The sequence below is a fragment of the Rattus norvegicus genome, chromosome 1 (genome assembly GCF_021556685.1).
Source record: "Rattus norvegicus strain SHRSP/BbbUtx chromosome 1, alternate assembly SHRSP_T2T, whole genome shotgun sequence".
NCBI classification, from domain to species: domain Eukaryota; kingdom Metazoa; phylum Chordata; class Mammalia; order Rodentia; family Muridae; genus Rattus; species Rattus norvegicus.
In genome coordinates this window covers 178,524,196-178,549,441 of record NC_141534.1, presented here as the reverse complement: position 1 = coordinate 178,549,441, position 25,246 = coordinate 178,524,196, and the positions used below count along the sequence as shown (strand labels likewise).

At 47.8% G+C, this 25,246-nt stretch overlaps 1 protein-coding gene across 1 annotated transcript in view; it reads left to right on the top strand.

Moving 5' to 3' along the window:
* Galnt18 (polypeptide N-acetylgalactosaminyltransferase 18) overlaps positions 1-24,943 on the top strand; it is a 310,938-nt gene extending 285,995 nt beyond the window's left edge. Inside the window, 2 exon segments of the mRNA NM_001079884.1 lie at positions 9,574-9,738; positions 24,516-24,943. Coding sequence (NP_001073353.1) covers positions 9,574-9,738; positions 24,516-24,662 — 312 coding nt within the window. The 3' untranslated portion in view covers positions 24,663-24,943.
* The last annotated feature ends 303 nt before the right edge of the window (positions 24,944-25,246 follow it).

Sequence of the window (25,246 nt, the reverse complement as noted above, 5' to 3'; positions counted from 1 at the left end):
TCGTCTCTGACCTTCTCTTCCTTCTGCAGCATCTTGCCAAAAGCAGCTGGAAAAAACAAAGCCTGCTCCTTGCCTGTGAGTCATCAATCTTCCAAAAGATGACTAGAAGCTATCACTGCCTTTATGGGCTCCAGGGACAGTTTCCTCACTGTGGACTTACTGACTCCAAAGTCAGTGTCCTGTGGTTTAAGATTTGACCATTACCCCTCTCCCCATCGAGGGTCAGTTTCTATGGGTTTGTGAAATTGGTGAATTTCTAGCAGTCAGAGCTCACTTTATGGTCACCATGGGTCAGCCTCAGCCATGTGGGGTGCCCAAGTCCAAGGGCAAAAATGGAGGAGATAAAACGCTGGTCCCCAGGATAGTGGCAGTAGGAGAAGCAGTGGACTTGTAGAACAGAAGACTTAGAGAGAGAGTCCCGTAGGCATGGTAGAGAGGCTGTGAGTGCCCAGTCTTACTCTTTCTGTCTCTAGATCATTATTATCTAGCAAATAACAGAGTCCACAGCAGGGGTCTGCCAGATCTTGGATTTGAACCTCCAAATTGAACTTAATAAATCTGTCTCGTGTGTACTCCATATACATGATCTATGCACATTCATATATATATATGTATATATACATATGTGTGTGTGTATGTGTGTGTGTATAATGTCTATTACCCTATATAACATAGAGAGAGAGAGATGGGGTTACACTATAGCTCTAATGCCTAATTGGATATGAGTATATCATAGTGGTCAAAACTAGACAAGGAGCCACAGCTGACATTTGATATTCGATACGTAACACTGGAGGAGGATTCAATGGTACTCTGAGGAGGAGGGCCCATTTTGAGCACTCTGACAGCAGTAAGTCTAAGCTAATGATCCCAACCCAGTGATAGTACTTCAGAGTCACTTGGCCACTCTCCTGGTTTCACAATGGGAAGCAGCAGCCAAGCTCCATGATTGGGCCTCTCTGTTGAACCCCAAATTCAAAGCCACAAGTTCCACTGTCCTCCCTGGTGCTCTGCACACATGCAACTGGCATTGTCTAGAGTCTAGACAGAACTGCAGGTGCTTCCTAAGTCACCTGCAGCCCAGCATTGCTTTTTATGCACCGTGGGTATTTCCACTAAAAGATTCTAGAAAATCCTTAGATGTGTTAACAGAGCACAGTGTGAAGTCACCAGCCACTACCAGCATGCTGTCTTCAGGATGACTCTCCTTGTCTCCCTCCCCACCACTGGATAGAATCCTGTGCTGCACACTTCTGTGCCTTTGATCTGGGAAAATTATCCCACTCTAGGCTGTACTCAAATCTCATCGCTCAATGGCCTCCTTGGGTAGAACACATCATCTCAGCCCTGGGCCATCACCATTCTCTAACCAGTGACCTGCTGCAAGCCTGACCAGGACACTATTCTAGACATCCTGCTCCGTGTGTTGAAGCAGCTCTAGGGAGAACCATGTCTGGCTCCTCTCTGCCTTGGGAGCCTGACATTTTAGAAGGGGGTTACCATCAAGTTGAACAAACCTGTTCCCATAAGGCTTGGGGACTTAAAGTCGCCTATTCGCAGGAGAAATGAGTTGGGGATGTGGTGCTCGGTTAGAAGCCTTATACATGGCTGCTACCTAGAGAGATAGCCCTGGAACCTGTGCATGTCTCTCTCCCCTGCATGGACTTGGTGCTGAGGTTGGTGGCACACCCCCAAGTCCTGATTTATTGGCAGTACACTGTGGCCCTGAGCACGGTAATGAACCTCTGTGTCAAGGGATTAATGACCAATAACCAAACCTTTAAATCAGTGCACCCTGTCTGCAGAGGCCTGTGGCTCATCCTTGGGTAAATAGGACAAAAAGCCCATTTCTAATACATTTTCTGGATGTCACAGCACCGCTCTGTAAATTGAGATGGAGTAAACCAAGCCTCCAAGTCCTCCCTCCTCCCCTGCCGCTGCCAGCTCCGTGCCTGTGCCTTACCCAACTCACTGTAGTCAGACTCAAGAGGGGCCACAGGCACAGAGAGGGCAGCCTCCTCACTGTAGGGTCGCGCGCCCTCATGTGATGGCCCTAATCACTGTCAGTGTCTTGCTCTTGCTCTGAAGACACTGTGGCCACACATAGGGGTTTCAATATTTTCATCTTCATCATACCACCCCTCCATGTTGTGTCTACACTCCCCAGGGTCTCCTTGAATGCAGCTATTTTTTTTGGAGAGATTTAATGGGAGACTGAGACAAGGGGAAGGCACGAGAGAAAGAAGAGAGCTATTTTTCTACCTTTGCTACACACTAGAATCCTCTGAAATAATCCCCGTGTTGGGCACTTTTCTTGTCACTGTGACCAGACACTGAAGCAGAAGACTCTTAAGCAAGGGAGGTTAAAAGAACATAATTCATGGTGGAGAGGAAGGCACAGCAATGGGTAGATTCATGGGGCAAGAGGTGTGTAGCCTGGACTCTTCACCCTTTATACTCATGGTAACTTGGTGAAAACAGGAAACAGGAAACAGATGAGTGGGGCTGGCCTTTTTCAAGCCCTGCCTCCAGTGGCCCGCTTTCTCTAACAAGTCTCCAGCTCCTGAAATTTCCCAGATCTTCTAGAGCAGCTTCTACCAGCCAGGGACCAACTGGTCAAGCACGTGTGCCTATGGGGAATGTTTCACATTCAAAACATGACAGTCCTCAGGCCTAGCCCCACTCCCAAGTCAGTAGCTTGTAGATAAACTCCCCAGATGATTGAGATGTGCAGCAAAGGTGGGGACCCTTGGCTTGATGGCACTGGATTCTTGAGGACCGTCCAGCCTCATACACTGAACATTGGTCATCTCTCTGTTAGATGGCCAGCCCACAGTTTGACCCTCCTCTCGGTTGCCTCATTTTAACTCTTGCTATCATGTGGCTCCCTGATATGTGGCCACCCCACAGAGAGCTGGCTCTCAATCCCATGTCAGGCTTCAGTAGTCTTCAGACTGTCCCTTCCAGGTGTCCAAAACAATGGCCCTAAGAAAGCTTGTGTACCCTAACCCTGCCATGCCAGCACTAGCCAAACACAGTTATTTTCTCCCCTGTGGTTCTAGAACATATTGTGGGGAGGTCTCACCATGGTTTTCTCCTTTGTCCATTCCACTCCCCTCTCCAACGTCAGGCAGGTATCAACAAAATCCTACTAATATCCTTACATGCCAGAGGCTACATGTCTCTGAGGTACCTAATATTTCAAGGGCACAGAATCTATAGAGCAACAGTGTTGCCAAGGAAACACTAATGGGAGAGGGGCAAAGGCTCCAATGCCTGTGTCCAGTGATAGGAAGAGATCCAGTACTAAAGCTGTGCCCAGAAGAGCATCTAGGTCTTGTGGTGGTCTGAATGAGAAATGTTCCCCATAAGCTTATGCATTTGAACCTTTGGTCCCCAGTTAGTGGCGTTGTTTGGGATGCGGAGCTTTGCTGCAGGAAATACGTCACTAGGGGTGAACTTTCAGGGTTTATAACTTTGCCTCCCTCTCCACTCGTCTCTCTGCTTCCTATGTGACAATGAAAATATGACCAGCCAGCTTCCTGCTCTGTGCCTTCCCTGCCATTATGGACTCTGTCCCTCTTGAACTATAAGGTGAAATTAACCCTTTGTTTCCCTCCTTGATGGTTGGCTAGGGTATCTTATCACAGCAGCAGAAACACGACCGATGTATATCATTAAGGAAGTTCACTCTAGATTCCTGCTTTGTGTGGAGGGTTCTAGAACTTCCATGGAGACATGAAGGGTAAAAGTGGGGATGTAAAGGCTGGAAAGCTTGCAGACTGGCCAAGGATGCCAGAATTGGATGGCTGGAAACAGAGGGGAAGCCTTTTAGTCAGTGTTTGCAAACTCTGGTTGGTAGGGTGAAAGCTAATGAAAGTTTGCTGAGCCATGGTGTCCCGCTGAGAGATGCCTTCTGCAAGGTCTCACTATGTAGTCCCAGCTTACCTTGAACTCACAGAGGTCCACTTGCCTCTGTCTCCTGAGTGCTGAGACTACAGGAAGTCACATCCAAACCTAACTCCATTGTCAACCCTTTTACTTTAAAGTTCTTTGTAAACTTTTGTTCTAACAAAATATCTGGTGACGCTGAAATGTAAGAAAGAAAACTACTTGCAAGACAGGTTTAGCAGAAGGGCCCAGGGCCCAGCCCATAGTGACCTCAGAGACCTTTCTGATGCCCAAGATGCAGTGGGGAGTAGCTAATAGGAGTAGTTCTGACTGTACTGTTGGTGGCTTTGAAGAGAAGAGTTTGCAATGGCCCTGGGAGCCAAGTTCTGCTTGTGCCAACCTCACTGGGAGATGGACTGGGTAGAGATGGAGCCTCTGCTCCAACCCAGGGCTGCTGAAGAACAAGAGGACCATGGACTTCCAGCCTCAGAAGGGAGATGTAGGCCTTGAACTGTTAGGAATCCAACCTGGCCTCAAGACCTTGTCAGATTGTTTTCCAAAACTGCATGTAGACTGTTTCCCTGACCTCACAGATGAAAGGTAACCTTGAGCATGGAGTTATCTAGCAGAAGCCTTAATAAACCCACACAAAAAGAGGGACTTTTCTTCTACCCTCTTCCTTCCATTGCCCCTCCTCTCCCCTGTGATAATCCTGCCAGTCAGTGACCTTTGAAAGCTGTGAAGAATGAATGTTGTGACCCATCTGCACACCTACAGATGGGAACTCCAGTGTGATGGTTTGTAAATGCTTGGCCCAGGATGTGGCACCATTAGAGGTGTGGCTTTGTTGGAGTAGGTGTGTCACTGTGGGCATGGGCTTTAAGACCCTCATCCTAGCTGCCTGGAAGCAGTCTTCTCCTGCTTGCCTTTGGAACAAGATGTAGAACTCTCAGCTCCTCCCCCACCATGCCTGCCTGGATGCTGATGCTCCCACCTTGATGATAATGGACTGAACCTCTGAACCTGTAAGCCAGCCCCAATTAAATGTTGGCCTTATAAGAGTTGCTTTGGTCATGGTATCTGTTCACAGCAGTAAAACCCTAAGACATATGGTATTAGGGTCCACATGCATCCTGCTGAGTATGGCCATGTCAGAGGTGAAGGACTCAAGCAAGGCCATCCTCCCACCCTGGGGATTCTTTGCCCAACCTTGGTCTTGTGGCCCTGAGGGTAGCGATGTGCAGGCAGGGCTCTGTGAACTCCATGACTGCCTTCAGCTCAGTGTTTATCATTACTCCTGGCTCTGGCCTGGAGAAGGTGACAGCACCCCTAGTGTGAGACCTGAGACCCGGATGTTTGTTTTGGAGTTGCAAGTGATTTTTCTTTCCCCATCAAGCACCAGAATAAAATGCCAGTCAGGTGTGCAGCCCTGCTGAGCTGTGCAGGGCTGAGCAGAGAAGGAATACAATCCATCATTATAGATGGAGAGGAGCTGAGTGGTCAGGGTATCATTTCTATGCCCCTAGGGGAGTGTGAACCATCCAGACAGGATAACAGCCTGCCTCCGCCTCTGACAGTTACTGACAAGATGCTGCTGTCTCAGCACTCCTGGATGCTGTGTGCTACTGGTCTTTTAGTAAGGGGGCTCTCCTATCCTCTAGTATGTAGTCCATGCCCCACAGTGGCTCCATAGGACCATGTGGAAGTAGTGCCCTGGCACTCCCTGGCACTCCCTGGCACTCCCTGGTGCTTTCCAGCCCACTCACTGGAGGTCAAGGGGATGCAGGAAACAAGATGCAGGATGTGAATGGTCCTGGGCCTGGCTCAGAAGTCAGACTACAGTTTAAATCTTAGCTGCAAGTCACTGATATGGGACTTGGGACATATCATTTAGTTCTTCTCAAATAATTTAATTTGCCTCAGTCCTCCATCTTCTAAATGAGAGATAATGGTAATACAGGTAGAAATTCAAAATCTGAAGTGCCCCATGACTTGAAACTTTTTAAAATTTTATTTAATCTTATTATTTATTTATTCACTTTACATCCCCCTCACTGGCCCCCTCCTGGTCACCCCCTCCCATAATCCTTCCCCCATCCTCCATTTCCCTTCTCCTCTGAGCGGATTTCCTACCTCCCCCCTCGTGTCCCCCCACCCTGGCACTTCAAGTCTCTGTGAGGCTAGGCACATCTCTCCCACTGAGACCAGACAAGGCAGCCTGGCTAGAAGAACATATTCTACAGACAGCCAACAGCTTTAGGGATAGCCCCCACTTCAGTTGTTGGGGACCCACATGAAGACCAAGCTGCACACCTGCTACATATGTGCAGGGAGGCCTCGGTCCAGCCCATGAATGCTCTTTGGTTGGTAGTTCAGTCTCTCAGAGACTAGTCTGAAACTTTTTGAGCACTCACACAGAAAATCCCAAGCCTAGCCTCCTTTGAGAGGTAGTTATGCATAGAGTTGCCTTTAGACTGCATAAAGAAAGTCTGTATGAATCATAAACCTTGTGTTTAGATTTGGGTCCCATCTGCAAAATAATTCTTTATGAATATATAGGCTGGCATTGTAAAAATCCTTTGAAAGCACTGAATCCAGCACTGTGTTCCCAACTGTGGATATGGGGTACTCAGATCCTGTGCCTAACCCATGGCCCCATTAGGGTTAAATGAGATAGATGGAGCAAGCCCCTTCAGCTCTGGTATAGTACAACCACGGGTATGACCATTAGCAGTTGAAACCAGGGCCTCCTGACAACGATACTCCTGAGATTTTGAGCCAGGCGGTTTAACTTTACTAAGGAATTCTGTGTGTTCTACTCCTGGGTGCCAGGAACCACTCTTTCTCTAAGTCATAACTAAAAAGTTTATGTTCAGGCCTCCCAAATGACCCCTGGTAAGCTCAAGTATCCCCTTCATCCCCATTGGAGACCACAGCTCTGAATCACTTCTTGCTTCAACTTTCAAAGCCCTTCATTGCTCTGGAAGCCATGTTGGCTGGACCTGTGGGCATTGAACAAGGGGTATCTTGCACAAAACCATTCCTTATTTTATGTGTTCAGGCCATTTATTGATTCAGCGTGCTACTGGCTGGGCTTCTGAGAGGTCCAAGGGAAGACCGGAGGGAGTCTTCCCTGCCCAATCCATCTCCGTGATCTGCTGGCTTCCTGGTTCCACTGATTGTTGGCTTTTTAAATGACAAACAACTGTCTGTCCCTATTATGATCTTCTGGGACTCTGGAGCAATAATCAGGTCTGGTGACAGCTGTAGCAGCTAGTAAGTGCACACATACCTCTCAAAGCATCTCCCCAGGCACTTTAGAGCAGCTAAGTGGATAAAACGGATTTCAGCTATTGCCTGGGCAGCCAATTTGTGTCTGTGGACTCCGCCCTGGAGATGAGAGGCAGGCCTTGGTGACAGGAAGTAGGAAGGGAGAAAAGTGACTGGTCCCTGGCCATCCTTTTGTTGTAAAACATGCTTCTGAGCCTAGATCCTGGTTTCCACAGTGACCACGGAGTGCTCCCCTATCCTGAGATCCTTTGGCTTTAGTCTTAAGGGCCTGAACAGCTGTCTTACTCACTCTCTGCAGACAGCGCAGGCAGCAGGCTGAGGCTGTGCCCTTCTGCACATTCAGAAAAGGCCTCGGGAGCTGATGACTCTTCTTAAGGACTCGGGAGCTGATGACTCTTCTTAAGGACTCGGGAGCTGATGACTTTTTGTTTCCGGCTCAAAGGTGGAAGAGTTGGAGCCAGCCAGAGAGGGGCGGGGGTAACTCATGTGCCATGTCAGTGGACTTGGCAACATTGCTTCCCGGTGTGTGGTTGGCTTGGTCATTACTCTTTTGTTACTGTGACAAAAAGCCTGGCAAGAGATAACTCAAGGAATGAAAGTCAACTGTGGCTCATGGTATGAGCCCTGTCAGGGCATGGCCAGCATGGCCGAGGGAACATGAAGCAACTGATCATAAAGCCACAGTCAGGAAGCACGGGGAGGGAGGCTACTGCTTAGCTTGTGCTTTCTTTCCTCCCAGCCTGGGACTCCAGGGCGGGTCTCCCTGCCCAGTTCAGTCTCTCTGGGAACTCTATCACAGACACACCCAGAGGTGCACCCCCCTAGGAAATCCTAAGAGGAGAATGACCATCCCACCCAGTCTCCTAGATTTAGCGGGTGCTTTGGCCACACCAGAACTACAGCTTCCTCACCTCCGTATGCCCAGAACTCAACTTGAAGATTGATTTCTTATTTGGATGGACGGATACATGTGATGCTTAACTGCACAACTGTTCGAGCCTCTAAATCCTACCTGTGTCAAATCCCCAACTCCAATAAACAGAATTCTCCACCGCTCCTCAGCTTTCCTTGGTGCAGCCTAGAAACCCAGGCCAGAGAGTGAACCTCCTTGGGCTCACACTAGAAACTTGTCTATCAGCCGTGGCTAGCTTGACAAAGCGTCCTTGTCTCTTGTGTTCTAGTTATATCTTCGTTTTAAGCTGGGCAGGGCATCTTTTACCTCTGTTTAAAACTTTGGTCATTTTCATCCTTTACCCTGAAACAAGAGCAGTCAGTAAGGCGGGTGACTTTGATGTCTTCATCCCTGCCTTTCCCACCCTGATGAGCTGTAAGACGATGTTAGAGGATTTGTTTGGGTCATAATACTTGTCCCTCTTTCCTACCTGCTTCTTCCCACCCAGGGAGGTTACTCTGTTATTTACTCCAATGAGCTCCCATGTTCTCTGGCCTCTAGGTGGGTTTTGCTAATAGTCAGTTTGCTAATGACTTGATGGAAGACCACAGTGGGAGGGAAAAAAGAGGCATTTTTGTAAATCTCAGGCCAAGGCTGCCTTAGCGGAAACCTTGGTGCTGAGACTCCAGTGAGCTTCCCCGGTATATGGGACTTCACCTATTGTGACACTCATGGCAGGGAGCAGGGCATGCATTCTGTGACATTCTGAGACCAATCTAGAAGTTGCTGAGGCTTGTCTCTGAGCTTCATTCCCTCACCCTTCATTGCTAGATTTCTCAGCATCCCTTCACTGTAGTAAGCCATAGCTAGAAGTCCTCATTGCACAGGAGGGCAGACCTGACTTTCCCAGTATGCCTTCAAGGCCAAAAGCGCTTACCATCTGCCCCTTCACAACACTTGCTAGCCCCTGCTGTGTACAGTCTTAGTAGAGATGGAAATTCTCTGTCTTTCACTTCCCAGACCCCCAATACTGGATGCTCCCCAAAGGCAGAGCCCGAGCCTTTGTGCTTTGTGTCTCCTGGCCAAATGCAGTATCTGGCACAAAATATTTATGAAGGAAGTCAGCGAGTCTGCACATAATGGATTCAAGAGGTACTTTCAAAGCTGTGGGTGGTAAAATCAATTTAAAAGGTTATGGCCAATGTTTTCAATGCAAGAATAGAATAGAAAATGGAGTGTACCATGCAGTGAGGGCAAGTTTTACTTCTTGAAAGTTTTGTCTCCATTCTACATGTGGACCAAATGCTCTCCTGGATCAAAAGTTGAAGGGTTTCTTGCTGTCCGCTGTTCCAGTTGAAAGTCCAAAAGTCACCGGATATGAAAATCAGGGATCTCTCCTCACCAAGGACTCTTTGCCAGCTCGCTGGTCACAATGGGAACTTACCTCCATTTCTCTGGCTATTGACATTTGACTTTTCCTTGATTCTCTTCACCCCCAGAATGTGTACTACACGAGCAGCCAGCAGATCCACGTGGGTGTCCTGAGTCCCACTATTGATGACGATGACAACCGGTGTCTGGTGGACGTCAACAGCCGGCCACGACTCATCGAGTGCAGCTACGCCAAGGCCAAGAGGATGAAGCTGCACTGGCAGTTCTCCCAGGTAGAAGTCACTGCAGAGATGAGGCTCCTCCTCAGGGCAGTGTCTGGACCGTTTGCAATCCCCATATCGGCGACCATGGAGTTTCCTTTCCCTGGTCACTATCAATTATTTAACTTTTTACCTTTCCTTGGCCACTGTGTCTCTCATTGTGGAATCGCATCCCAGGATTCAAACACCAAGTTTTCAATGGACTCTGACCCCCATTAGCTCCCCAACACAGGAAGTCTGCTCTTAGGGTCAGTTTCTGCCAAGGATGGGAGTGCTGGCCTTCTAGATGGCAAGGTGGATGATTGTTACAGGATGTGAGGGAGCCCATATAGTCCTAGAACTCTAGGGAACCTGGGGGGCCTGAACAGAGTCAGGGGAGGGCAGGAGGGACTATCAACATTCAGGAGACTAAGTAACTGAAGCCCATCATTCAAACCTTCCAGCTCCTTGCTTCTACCACAAGGAAGAAAGATGTTGGCCTGGGTGGGGCCGACTTTGATCGAATTATTGTTCCCTGCATGGGGATGGAGGGTGCTGGTAATGGGAGATGTATCATACTCTGTGAGTACTAGGTATCTTTTGCCTGTCGTCTGGGTTTTCAAGAGCACCTTCCTTGTCTCAAACAAGTAGTGGAGGTCAGTTCTAAACAGCAAGCTCAAGTCAAGGTCATAGATTTAAGGGCCAGTTATTGACTAGGAATGAGAGCCAGAGCCAGGAAAGTGGGCAGGGAGGTAGTTTATAGGAAACCAAGTGAGTTATCATAGGCAGGTAGAGGGTGCTTTGGCAACTCTGGGTACAGGCCAGGTAGGCCTGCAAAGTATGAAGGATTCAATGAAAAGAAGCAAGGGCAAGAGAGTTTGTTAGTTCCCATCATGGCGCCTTGCCAACCATCGTCATGCTTTGCTTCCAGTAGAAACAGCAGCTAGCATTTGCACCATGCCCGTTGCTGCTCATAAAACACCCCAAAATTCCCTTTTATACTTCTAATCGCAGCATGGCATTGGAAGTGGCCCCCTGGATGGCTAGTGTTGGGACCGGGGTGTGACATTTGTTTCTTCCTACTTTGTATCCTATTGAAACCCTAAGTTCCCCAGGCATGCTCTGTGGCTGCTCAGGAGCACTATACCTGGCAAGACACTTGTCCCTGCCCTCTGCTAGCCATGTGTCCCAGAGGGACACAGAATGGGCCTTCCTTCCTTCAAGTTCACAGGCAGAAGAGGCTCAGCATGTTGTGGTTGAGGAAGGTTTTGAGGTCAGGATGGGTGTGGGAAATATAGCTATGGTTTCCTGTCGAAAGCCAAGAACAAAGCAAGCTTACAGGTTGAGGGACAAAGTCGGGGGAATGTGTTCCCTGGGAAAGTGGGTGGGGCTGACTTTGGTAGGATGAAAACAGATTCATGCCTGAAACTTCAGGGCCATTGACAGTCATACCAGTCTATGGAAGCCACTCCTGCTGCATTCTGCTAGGCCTGCTGGGCCCCTAAGTTTGGCTTAGAATGGTTCAGGATGTTAGGAAACCGGAGTGGAACAGGACTGGTGGCTAGGGTACTGGAACATTGCAAGTGTTCTATCTGATAGAGGAAACAGCATGAAACAGCAGAAACCAAAAGGTGAGTCATCAAAACCTACGCCGAGCCAATTCTCCAGTGAGCGTGGCCTGATCCTGGACTGCACAGTGGGGAGTTGCCGAAGCAAAGTGGAAGAGACACTGGGCCTCATCGTGAAGGCTACCAGGAAATGGAAGGCTGTATAGGCCCAGGACACATTTAGGTCTGGACTTTCAAAAGCCCCCTCTGCTGGAGACCAAGGAGCTGGATTAGAAGTTTCAAGAAAAGTAAAGAGACAGGATGAAGAATTAGCAGGAGACTGAAATTCAGTCTGAAAGTTAGATATTCTCAACTCCCTCTCCACCGTGACCTTGGGGGCCCTTGGGGGCCCTTGAGATTCTAGCCTACTGCAAGGCCACTCCCCAGGCAGCATCTGAAGCTGACCCAAGGGTTTCAGACTTTTATCCTTGGATTAATTGTGTTTACAGGTGTGGCTGAGCCCCAATGTGGGTGAGCGTGTGCCTGCCTCCCTGAAGGCATGGAGACAGCTGCTTTGAGGCTCACTTTCCATAACCTATCGGAGTCACAGGCCAGAAGGGTGTCCTGGGCTCTGGGGACTTGGCATCACACAAATGTGACTATTCTTGTTTTACCTTACCTCTGAGATTAGTCCTTGAAAAGCAACTCTAGAAACAGCAGGTGGACAGCTCTGTTTGTTTGTGAGCCTCAACCTCAAGACAAAACTATCTCACACTGAGGTCTCTCCTTTCTCCATTTCAGAATGTAGTCTTGAACAGGTATCCCCACAGGATTCCTACCTGAATGGACTCACTGACCAGCCAAGCAGACAGTGCCGCTGTGTAGCACTCTGGGGGCCAGGCAGTTTTCGCCACTTTAGCAAATGTCTAATTAAAACTCCCCAGGTGCTCTGACAACCACCTTTGATCCCTCAACCGGATAGAACTGTTTGGAAGTAATATCTCTAAATCCCTAGTTTGCAAACTCAGAACAGACCCTTCTCATTCACTATCCAATAATAACTAGATGTGCAATTTTTGTTTGATGTACAATGATCGATACTTATCAGGAGACCTGGAGTCCATCCATCCACTGCTCATTGACAAAGGTTACTGCTCACAAGGCCAAAGGAAGCCTGGAGCCTCTTAAATGATTCAAAGTCTTGTGCTTAAGCCTGGGAGATAGCTTGGTCAGTAAAACACTTGCCTCACAAGTGCAAAGACCTAAGTTCCATACTCAGTTCCCACATAAAAATACACAAGCTAATGAGTGTGATGGTGCAGGCTTGTAATCCCAGAGCTGGGAGACTAGCCAGCCAGCTGAATGGATGAGCACCAGGGTCAGTGAGAGGCCCTGTCACACATACACACACTCACACACACACACACACACACACATACACACACACATACACACACATACACACACATACACACACATACACACACATATACACACATACACACACACATACACACACACATACACACACACATACACACACATATACACATACACACACATACACACACATACACACACATATACACACACATATACACACATACACACACACATACACACACATACACACACATATACACACACATCACATCACACATACACATACACACATACACACACATACACACACATATACACATACACACACATACACACATATACACACACATATACACACACATCACATCACACATACACATACACACATACACACACATATACACACACATATACACACATACACACACACATACACACATATACACACACATATACACACACATATACACACATACACACATACACACACATATTCACACACATACACATACACACACACATACACACACATACACACACATACACACACATACACACACATACACACACACATACAGACACACACACAGACACATACACACACACATCACATCACACATCACACATACATCATCTTGTGCTCAGGCTAAATTTCTTGTAACATATTTTAATCTTTGCAAATTATGCAGTGACCCGACCAACTAGAATGTTCTGTTGCAGAAGCTGAGCAGGAAGGAGATTTCTCAGGGTGCATTTGGAATCTCTTTTCTAGTTTCAAAATATGCATTATTTACTCTCCTGAGGACCACATTTAAACGTCACAGACACCCTAAATTAATTTACAAATAAATCAGTGATATTCTCTTAGGTCCTACACACACACACACACACACACACACACACACACACATGCGCGTGCGCGCTCGCATTTGCGTATCTCTGTTCCATCTCATACCTTGCTTTTCTGTTTAACAAATAGTGTGTGCTCCCTCTAACCTCTACAAGCCCTTCTGAATTTCCAATGCTTCTGGCTGAACTGAGACGCTGACATTCTGAAACCACTTTTGATGAAAACATCTCCTGGCAACACTGATGTACAGGGCTCTGATGAGCAATTTTCTGATGATGAACATTCTTTCCTTCAGTCGTTCATCAAACATTTATTGAGCATGGGGGCTTGGCAGGGGGGATGCAGACATGAATCAGACATGGCCTCTGCCCTCGAGGAGTTTGTGGGCGTGTAAACACACAACAAAACAGGCCGATGAGTGCAGAAACCAAGGGCTGTGCGGAGCTCTGGAAGCCCCGGGTGACTGGCTCCATGTGTGGAACTCAAGGATGGACTCGTGTGTGTGACTCGTTTGATCTGGCTGTTGAAAGCTTACAGAAACAGTTCCTAGATGTCAGAAGGGAAGTGTGCTCCCCAAACAGAAGCACCTAGGCAAAGACATAACAAAGCTGAGCATCCTTTCGGAAGATCTATCTGCCGTGTGGCTCGGGTAGAGTTTAGAGTGTGGTGGAGGTGTGTGTGTGTGTGTGTGTGTGTGTGTGTGTGTGTGTGTTTATAAGAAAGCCACGCCCTAATTTAGATATCACCAAGCAAAGGGAGGGTTTAGGGAAGTGCTTAAGCTATGATGGTTCATTTCCATTACTATAGCAAGTACGGATTGTTGAATTCACAGTTCCAGGTCCCCTCTGCTCTATCAATGGTCTCCTGAAAGGTGGCATCACCATAGCTAGAGATGGAAACTCACAATAAAATGGAACTCAGGTTACCTTTAGGATTAACACATTTTCATGAAAGTAACACTAGGTGACCTAACGCCCTGCAAACAGGCCCCACCTCTTAAAGTCCCCATCACTGCCACACTATCATGGCCAGGACACAGATGTCACTGCAAGAGGACAAACCTTGTCTAAGCCATAGCAGGATCCCTGGTGAGATCTGGAAGATACCCATGGCAGCTCGGTGGAGGAGAAGAAAAGAGGCTAGAGGCAGGGGTTCAGGTAAGGAAGAGGCTCTTCCATTATCCCAGGATAAGTGAGAGGATTTGGTACCCATGGAGAGAGCAGTTGGGAGAACTTTGTGAGACATATCAGTGCTCTGTGAGTCACAGTGATGAATTAGTGATAGTGGCTGGGCAGGGGCAGAGGTGGGATATATTAATAATCCATAATGTCCCCTAGCTCTGGATCTGAAGAGCAATTGGTAAGGTGACTCCTCTCCTCAGCACGTCTATCCACACACTGAAACCTCCCTAACACAGGAAATGGTAGATGTTTGTTATTTTCTATGCATTTTTTAACTTCTAATTCCCCTCCCCATTAAAGAAATCCCCAAACTGCCTATCCCCTGGTATTATAAATTCCTATTAATTAAGTGTACAACTTTCAGTCTTCTGAGAGTTCTCTCCAGCCTAGGATTTGAAGGACATTCTAAAACTCCGGGGTATCGCATTAGTGAAAGAGGTGTTTCGGTGACCTGTGGACCAGGAGAAGGAGAAGGAAGTGGCAGACACTATGTCACTAGGACATAGTAGAGCAAAGAATGGTCTGTCAAGGCCACCTGACCCTGACCCCCTCTGTGGCTTTCAATAGTTAACCCAGTGCTAGAGTCTCCTCTGAGATATTGCTGGGACTCCCGAGAAGGCTGCTGTGACACGTGTCCTCTAAGTTCCTTCTCCCCCACAGCCCCCATGTGCTTGTGAATGGCAATGAATGGGACGGGCATGCTGAAGACCAGAAAGATGGCTCTGAGTTCCTCGTTCTGGAATCTCGGACTGACAAGTGTGGAGAGGAGCAGGCTTCTCCCATGAAGCTCTGCAGATCAGAGAGGGAAAATCAAGAGCCAGGGTTAGAGTTGTCCAGGGGGTTGGTGGATCCCTGAGGGGTCAGGCATTGGGATCCACAGAAGTTGAACTGGATGGTTTTCACACCTTCCCAGACCTGAAGCTCTACTGGTCTACGCTACGTAAGTTAGATTGGAGACCTTGAGCTTGTGTGAAATCTACAAGTCCCACTGGGCCAGCCCAAAGCAAAACACTGCACACTGAGAATAAGCCAAACTTAAATGAGGGTCGTCATCACATTTTGTGGGCCCCCCTTTACATGATGGAATGGTGGCTGTTGCCTGATGGAATGGTGGCAGTCTACCCTGGGCTACTCTCTTCAAGTGTCTGGAAGCGTGGACAACAGGAATGTCTCTCACACTTTAGGCATCTCCACCAGAGACAGAAAGCCTGGGACAGAATGCACACTGTCCTACTGTGCCTCTCTACTGCTATGATAAAACACCCACCAAAAGCAATCTGGGGAGGAAAAGGTTAATTTGGCTTACAGGGCTTTATCATAGCCCATCACTGAGTGAAGTGAGGGCAGGAACTCAAGTGGGAACTAGAAGCAAATATTGATGCAGAGGCAACCAATGAATGCTGCTTACTGGCTTGTCCCTCGTGGTTTGTCCAGTCTGCTTTCTTATACAGACCACGACTACCTGTCTGGTGGTAGCACTATCCACTTTAGACTAGGCCTTCCCATATTGACCATTAATCAAGAAAATGCCCCATGGACTTGTCTACAGGTCAATGTAATGGGGGCAATTTCTCAGTTGAGATTACTTCTTCCTATGTATGTTTAGGTCAAGTTGACAAATTATAACCAGTACAGACATACAGTGTGCTGTTGATCAAATGAAAGGGCCCTTTAAAATAAATGTATGACTCTTAGAGGACTCCTGATTACCAGATCTTGAACTAGATGTGTGCCTAAAGATAAACAAAGCTTACTTTCATTGGCCTTGTTTACTATCCTTAGAAGCATGCAAAACACATTTTATATCTGTGTGTGTGTGTGTGTGTGTGTGTGTGTGTGTTTGAGAGAGAGAAAGAGAGAGAGAGAGAGAGAGAGAGAGAGAGAGAGAGAGAGAGAGAGAGATTGAGATTCTTCCTATAACCAGATTTGTAAGTGTTGTGGAAGAAATCATTTGTATTAAGCAGATGTTCATAGTCCACGGAGCAGAATACAAATTGGTTTGAATATGTTTTGAAAGCGGGAATTTTGTCAGGCTCTGTAACTTGTACTTTATGTTAGCCACCCCCAACTGTCAGTTCTTTGTGGAAGTATTGATGTGGCTGAGAATCTGAGGTTAGGTGGAGGAAGGCTCACCGATAGCCCTGACTTGCTGCAGTCTTGGAAGGACCTTCAATAAGAGCAAAGGTGTCTGTTGGTGCCAGGAAAGAGGACTTTTAGGGAGCGTGAGAAGATGTCTAGGGAGAGCCCAGAGCCCAGCTCACCCCAGTTGGTGCTGCCTTCCAGGGTCTAATGTGATAACCTGACATGAGACAAATATTCTGCTGTAAAAAACAAAAGCTATCTGCAGGCACATTTCCCCAGAGGCGCTTCCAACCTTGCCCAAGCATCCTCCACTCAGGCGAGGCAGAGCCCTGGACTTTCCCCAGCTCCGCCAAGAGCACCGTCAGCATGTCCAGCCTTGAGAACCTTTTGTGCTGAAAAGAAAGGGCTGTAATCGGGTGTTTCATTATGGCTCTGGGATAAAACATCTTTTTATTTCTAGGTCATAGGAAAGGGTGTGAGTGCGACTGTCCAGTTCCCAGCGACTGACGCTTTGTTTAGAGCCTGCTTTCTTAGTTATTTTTAAAATTAGAGCAATCAGCAGTTTCTTCTTCCTTCTCTTCCTGCAGTGATCAGGGCCAGGGGCAGATGTGATTGCTCAGCTCCCCAGAACTGCATGGGATGGTAAAACAAATCAAATATTTATGTAGCATTTATAACATGCCGGGCACTGTGCTAACCTTTTATAAGTAATGCTTTGAGACCATGTCAGGGCTATGAGGCACCTGCAGAGATGAGGAAACTGAGGCACAGACAAGTTAAGTAACTGTTAGAAGTCAGACACAGGGGATACTGTCTCAAGAGTCCATACAACAGGATGGCTCTGTCTTTGTCTAAACCTGTTAGTGGGAATTTGAGGCTGGGGTCTCCCTGCTGGGTCAGGCATGTGTGAATGGACAGGATCACAGCCATCTTGGCCAGCTCTCCAGCCACTTGTGTCTTTGGACTCCTTTCTACCTGTCCTTGCTTACTTGGTGTTGCAAATCCCCATCTTCAGTCAGTGGCCTCACACAGCAAGTCCAAGGCAGAATCCAGCTTAGGCTTCGATGAGCCCCTTGAAGAAAGAAAACACTGGAGTGCATATTGAACACAGTATGTGTTGAATATTCATACTACCACAAAGAACGCTTTACTTTACAAAACACCTAATCTTGGGGTTTCTGTAGCTAGTCCTGCCCAAGCTTTGAAGTATTTGATTACCAATCATTAAGTACTTAACCCAGAAACTTCTCAACTCTCTGAGCTTAAAGCCCAGAACCCATAGGGCTGCTTGCCTTTTGGAAAATTCATTAGCAAGGAAGGTGGAGTACGAGCTCCCAGGGAAGCTGAAGCCTATGAATCCAGGATCTAGGACTTCAGATGTACATCCTACTACAAGGAAAACCAGTCCAGGTCTCCCAGAAGCTCTTGTTCACGGACGCAAGCAGGCCTTTCCTAAACAGGTCGCAGATGCAGTTGATCCTTGAAAGCTGGACCCATACCAGCACTGCCATTAAGACAACACTTGGGACATTTTCAGGCCATGTCTGAGACCTATTGAATCTGAAAGCGGGGTAATGGTTGAGTTTCCCGAGCACTCTGGTAATTCTCTTCTCCAGCGGACGATCCTGGTCACAGCACTTGCTATCCACGAGGCTCTGAGCCAGCTCTCTAGTCAGTCTCTAGTTTTATGAAATAATAATAAAAAACTCCATCTCTACCTTTCAGAGCTACAGTGAGGAAGACACCCCAGCATGCACCTCCCAAGTAGGGTGAGGATGGTTTAATGCTATCTGACCCACACCTAGCCACCGTCCGACATATACATGTGGAAACTATGGTAGAGAGGTCTGGGCCTGAGGGTTGCATGGATGATGACTTCCATGTGTTCCAGTATCTATAGTCATTCTGTGCTAAGATCTTGAGTGATCCAAGATGGTAAATAAGATGATAGAAGCCCAGAATGGCTCAGCCATTCCCCAGGTCACATTGTCACTCCCTGGGTCACGTGACCAAGGCCTGAGAGTCATTTCTTCCTTGTGTCTGCTTGGGCCTTTTGTAGTCACTCCTTCAGGAAAAAGTTTCCTGAAAGGAAAAATGAGACAACAGCAGGGACTGACTCGAGGAACTGTTATTAGTATTCTTCGTCCTATACATTCAACTTCCGCTATGGTTTTTAATGGCTTCTTCCATATTTAATTTGGTTTCCATTCCAATTAAGCCCTCTGTGTGCTGCGGTTTCTCTCCTGCCAGGTTTAATTGCCCTTATTTAAATTCTTTAATTAAAAGTATTGTGTGTTTGTAGGTCCCGTAGTTGTAAGTATTACACAAATAATTTTGACGACTGGACTGGTAAACCAAACAAGCAGCAGGGCCCTACGTGGGGAAAGAAAGGCTCAGATCTCAGCGTCCAGCCCCAGCTCCAGAGCCAAGAAACTGGCCTAGAATGGCAGGCTGAGCCGGGGGCATGGGACAAGTGTCAGCTAGCACATATCCCAGCATCCTTCCTTCCTTTCTTCCCACTTAGCCCATCCCAGAACCCAGAGCGGCCTGCTCAGCATGTAGATTAGACCTAGGAAGTGTTAGCTCTGCCTCTGAGGTGGAAAGCCAGGGTTCAGGCACCCCGCCCTCACTCCTTGTGCCTCACCTCCTCCCTTTAACCAATGCTTGCTCTGCCTTTGTATAAAAGTTCACCCCAAGCCCATTCCTGCCTCTGGAGCTTTTCATTAGGACCCAGGATCGGCCCCTGGAGAGCCATCTCTCTTCCCCCACGTTTCTGCTCGGGGCTCACCTTTAGTAGAGGATCTCCCTGACCACCTCTGTCACCTAGCAGCCATCTCCTGCTCTCCAGTTTGCCCGAGTCTCCTGCTGAGCCCCATGATTTGGGGCATAGCCCCATGAGCTCCTCTTCTTGCTGGAATTTGCTGCCAACTCTCCCTCAAATGCACAGTTGCCACAAGAACAAACAAAAAACAAAAAAACAAAACAAAACAAAACAAAAAAAACCTTCTCTTTTTCAGTCATGCATACATTGCAGCAGCTGGGAAGTGTGTATGACCCTCATTAAATATTTGGCAGTGGCTGGAAGGATGTATGAATAATGTCCTTTCAGAGGAGCTTCAAAGGGAGCAGACCAAACCTCCTTGAATTCACTGAGACCCCTTCCTCTATTCCAGCACTGAGTACTGTCAGTCTAGCTACTACCTCAGAGAGAGGCATGATGGGGGCGGGGTAGTGATGGTGGTGGTAGGGTTTGCTAGTTAATCACCTAGTGGAGAACAGGGAATGGAGAAGGTTCCCTGGGGCCCCAGCTGCCCTCTATGTGGAATCTTGGAAAAGTCTCCCAGCCTGTGAGGGCTCCTACTGTCTCATCCCTCTGGGAGGTGAAGGTGTTGTAAGAAACTCATAACATTATTCAGGGAGCACAAGAGCAAAGGTACCAGGAAAATGGCAAATAACTTTAGTTCCAGTGCAGACTCTACAGGTCAAGACACAAATCCCAGGCTGCTTCCTGGTGTGTGGAAGCTATGAGGAGAAGGAATGGAGGCTTCATTGCAAGCCTGGTGAGTGGTAAGAAAAAGCCTGGCCTTTGTTCCATGAGAGAATCCATGTTCTGAGGAGGAGGTCAGTGCCCAAGGCTGGTGTTAGCTCTACCAGCAAAAACAGCACAGCGGGGCTGTGTCCCATCCCCCAAGCATGGTTCCCGGAAGCGTTGGGGGCTGCTCACATTGCTCACAGAGCTCTTTCTGCTGAGGAGGAGGAGAGAGCTCCTGGCCTCATACACAGCCAAGTCAAGCAGTCAAGTGGTGACCCCTCTACTCACCCCATTCCTGCCCTTGGTCCTGTACCATTTCTTCCACACCCTTCTGGAAGGGCACGCTGGCTTTTTCTATCTCATAATCACATGTGGGCTGTCTGCAGGGTGCTAAGAGAATGGGTTGGGTTGGGGCAGGTCAGGGGCTGGGAAATGTCAGCCTTACATCTCTGAAGGAGACTCTTCTACTCCTTCTTCACTCTCTTGCCTTCAGAAGGTGCACAAGGAAGGTCTGAAGGACAGGAGGGGCTATCAGGAAAGGAAAGGCTGTAGTTGTCTCTCTTCCACAGTGTTCAAAGTCAAAGCCTGGGGGTAGGGGGCTGGGAGATGTGAAGCAGCCCAGCCTCACGGTTGGCAGGACCTGCTTTTGGCCCCAGAGATGTGCTGAGAAGCCAAAATCTGCAACATAATGGATGGAGCTTGGTGCAGCCCCATTTCCATGACCCCTCTCCCATGCTGATGCCCTGAGCAGCCTCATGTGTGTATGTGTTCTATTACAGCTGAGAAACAGGTCTCCCATCTGCCCATCTGCTTAACCTCCCAAAAATAATTCCTTAGCCCTGAGGACAAGTAAAGAGAGGGAAAGGGGGGAGGGAGGTTTGCCCAAGTCTCTGCAGCAGAAACAGAGCAGAATTGAGAAGCTCTGAGATCAGTGCTCTCCAGTCTCTGCCTCAGGCCTAAAATAAGACAGACCTTGGACTTAGCTGGGCTGGTCCTGATTCCTTTCCTGAGCTCTATCCCCACCTCCAGGGGTGGGGCAGACAGCCTGACTCCTGAGGTGAAGCGATGAGAGCAGCTGACCACAGACCACCGTACCACATTAGAACTATGAACCAATAATAGAGCTCAGCCTGTCATGGGACAACAGACACGCTCAGGTTCAGGGGCCACAAGATTTACACAGATGCTGTGAGAATTGGGGCTGGCAGTACTGGGAGCTGGCCTTGTTTACAGCAAGTGTTTCTGGATGCTTCTGGGCCCCCAAAGTCCAGTCTTTGAAGGACAAGATGGTGACTTAAGGGAGACAACAAGTTCAATGAGGACAGTTTGAAGGAGCAAGGTGTGACCACAAAAGTGCCAATTCTGGGCCATGTTGAAGAAGCCTTATTGTCCAGTGTGAGGCAGCCCAACCTTATTCTGATCAGCGAGAGCTAACTGGCCCTTATTCAAAGAGCCAGAGTGGAGAATTAATGCAAGGTTGTTGCACGAGGCACTAGGGAAGTGGACTGTGGAAAATCATGGAAGGGAAAATGTGAAAAAGAGCAGGCCTGAGTGAAGCCCCTAGACATACTCTGACCAAGAGTTAGTCCATGGGATGCTCTGAGAAAGGTGGCTGTGAGGAAAAAGCTGTGGGAAGGGGATATTTTTCCTCCCTAGAGGAGCCAGGCAAAGTGGAAAGGCCTGTGGCGCTATAGCTGAGTACAGAGGCCATTCAGTCTGGGAATAAAAGAGAAGGCTGGTCTGCAAAGCATCTTGTAGCATGGGGGTTTGGGAGACAATCCCTCCTCTGACCTCAGACCCTGTACCTGTGGTTCAGTTGTTTCTCTGCTCTTGAGATGGTGAGTTATAGTTCTCCCAAGCAGAGGGCCTGGGCATAGGGTAGAATGCAGGGGGAAGGGCCCATGCTAGTCACCTGCATGCTCATAGCATGACTTGTGTGATGTGCTGGGCTGTCACCTACCCAACAGGAATGATTAATCCGTCCCCCTCCTGGACACTCGCATGCCCACAGCCTACACTCTCTACCTCCAACTCCTCATTCCCTGCCTCCTTTACCTGCTCTAAAGTATTTTCTAGGGGAGCTAGAAGGGTTTTTTTTTAAATATTTGTTTCTCCTAAAGATATATTTATTTTTATTTTGTGTGTGTAAGTGTTTTTCCTGCATGTCTGTGTATCTCATGCAAGCTTGGTCCTGGTAGGCTGGAAGAGGGCATCCAATCCCTTGGAGCTGGAGTTACAAACATTTGTGACTTCCATGGGGACTGGGAATGGAACCCATGTCCTCTGGAAGATTAGCTTTTAACTGCTGAGCTACCTCTCTGGACACTTAACATTTTTATCTAATTGAAAGTTAACACATGTATAGAAAGGCATACAAAATACACATTCAACTCAATAATTTAAAGCAAAACTAACACCCAGGTCAGGAAGCAGCATGGTACCATATCCCAGGATGCCCCTTTACCCGCTTCTGTCTTTATACTCTTTATCTCCATAGGCGACTACCATCCTGGCTTTAAGATCTCTGTTTTACTCAGTCCAGTGGGAAGTTTATCAGACAATTATATTCATTATTTGTCTGGCTTCTTTAGCTCAACACTGTACATGTGAGTTTAGTCTAGTTTTCATTGCCATATTGCATTCCACTTATAAATAGACTGTGAGTTATTTATCCATCTTTCCTTGATGGATGTTGGGCTGTCTCCAAAAGCGTTTAAGTATGTGTCTTTCATGCACACATTCCAATTTGATGTCAGCCCAGGCATGGAATTGTTAGGTCATGGAGTACACATGTCCGACTATAATAGATACAAGCCATTTCCTAGGTAGACCTGAGAAGTATGTCTTCATGTTCTCTGGAGAGTTTGGCATTTGGTTGCCATGGGGATGGCTGTGGCCACCTTGGAAGGAGTTCCTTACTGGAGAGGTTGGTTCCTTCACACAGTGCACTTCTTGGCATGAACTAGAGACAGCATAGGGTAAAAACACCATGCCAGCTAGGTACCCTGGAGGAGGTAGCTGGAATCCTGGGTAGAAGGTGGACAGGATCTGGGTTTTGAGGTGTGGCTGTGGCTCAACCTGCCACAGAACTGGGTAGTGGAGGCCCAGACACTGAGATGCTCATAGGCCAGAAGCCTGGAAGAAGCTGGGGTACAGTGCAGGGCCAGGAAAGGAATGGAGATGAGGAGGCTGGAGAGATAAGCAGCCCTAAGCCATGATGGCTTAAGCACTGGGGTGTTTTTGACATATCAACATGGTCATCAATCATTAGGATTGTGAAGGAATCAGATGACAGGGGCCTAAGCCATGATGGAAGAGGGATTTGGGATAGTCACAAGGCACGAGGGAAGTAGAATTGACAGTCGTTGGCACCTGACTGGATGAGGAGTCAATGAGTGTGGGAAATTGCTTGAGTTTCCCACACAAACACCTGGTTACCGCCAAGATGGGGAACATGGGATGAGTGGGTTTCTTGTGCTAGGTGAGTCTGGCAGATGGTGCCTACTCTTGGGATCATCATCTCTCAAGCAACTCTGACTGCTTAAAACCCAATTCCAGCTGAGGACAACCAAGGTGATGGCAGATCCTGAAACATCCCAGGCTCTCAGCAGGCTCACAACCAGTAGTCCCTGAGGCCGCTACCCCTGCAGCACCTCAGCTGGGCTGCTATACAGATGTTTTTGGGAACACCGCTTGGACATAAACAGTATTTGTAACTACAAAATTTTCCAGAGTATCAGTAGTATGGGAGATCCAGGAACGCTCAGGACTTGAGAGCCCAATGGCCAAATAGACAGTATCTCAGGACATGTTTTCTTGAGACCAACACTAACAACTTTCATGGTCCTTGGGAGGGTCTTAGGAGCAAGAAGTCCATCAGCTGAGAGGTGCTCAGATGCAAGGTGATCATATAGAGGCCCTAAGAATGAGATTTCTCAGAGCAGGGGCCAGCTCCCTAAGCTAGCTACAGGAGCCAGGCCGTGTGCCACAACTCCAAATGTTAGGTGGAAGTTGAAGTAGGGATGGCTCTACTCTACAAAGAGCTAGGCTAGGGTCTCACTGAAGCACACAGCTAAGCTTTGGACATCAGTACATAGCAGCTGAGGGAGTCTGAGGTCATGGGAATGCCAGTTCCCAAGCCATCCAAACTGGCAAAGCTACTCCCCAGCATGGGGCTCTTTGGATCCACCCGGCTACCTCTATGGCCTCTGATGTTCTGTCTGTCTGGCTCCTAGGGAGGCTCCATCCAGAACCGCAAGTCCAAGCGCTGCCTGGAGCTGCAAGAAAACAGCGACATGGAGTTTGGTTTCCAGCTGGTGCTGCAGAAGTGCTCGGGACAACACTGGACTATCACCAATGTCCTGAGGAGCCTGGTGTCCTGACCCTTCACAGACACCACCAGCCACTGCTTTGCTACTGTGTAGCATCAGCTGCAATTGCTGCCTGCTGTCACGTGGGGCTGCCAGGAGTCTGAGAGGGGGAGCCAAGTGGGTGGCCTCCCCCACAAAAGAGCTTTTTATTTCCTATTCGATTTTCATGGAGTTTATAGAGAGATGCAGAGAGGTGGGTGAGGGTACAATATCCTGAACTATTTTACAATTGTAAATAGGGGACAAATGGAAAATATTTATAACTGGCAATAAAATATTATTGATTAAGAAAAGTCTTCACAGTCATTTGGTTCCCTGGAGTGAGCTGGGCCCGGCTCCCCTGGAGTTGGCGTCTGGTAGCTTAATGTGTGTCCTCAGTGCTCTTTCTTCTTCACGTTCTTGAGAAAAATAACTTTAAAACCCTGCAGACCATGAAATTTGATGCAATTCATAAAGACTCCATTACCTAATAAGGTCAGATTCTGTGGTGCTGAGGTCATGATTTTTTTTTTTAAGATCTATTTATTTACTATATATGAGTACACTGTAGCTGTCTTCACACACACCAGAAGAGGGCATCGGATCCCATTACAGAT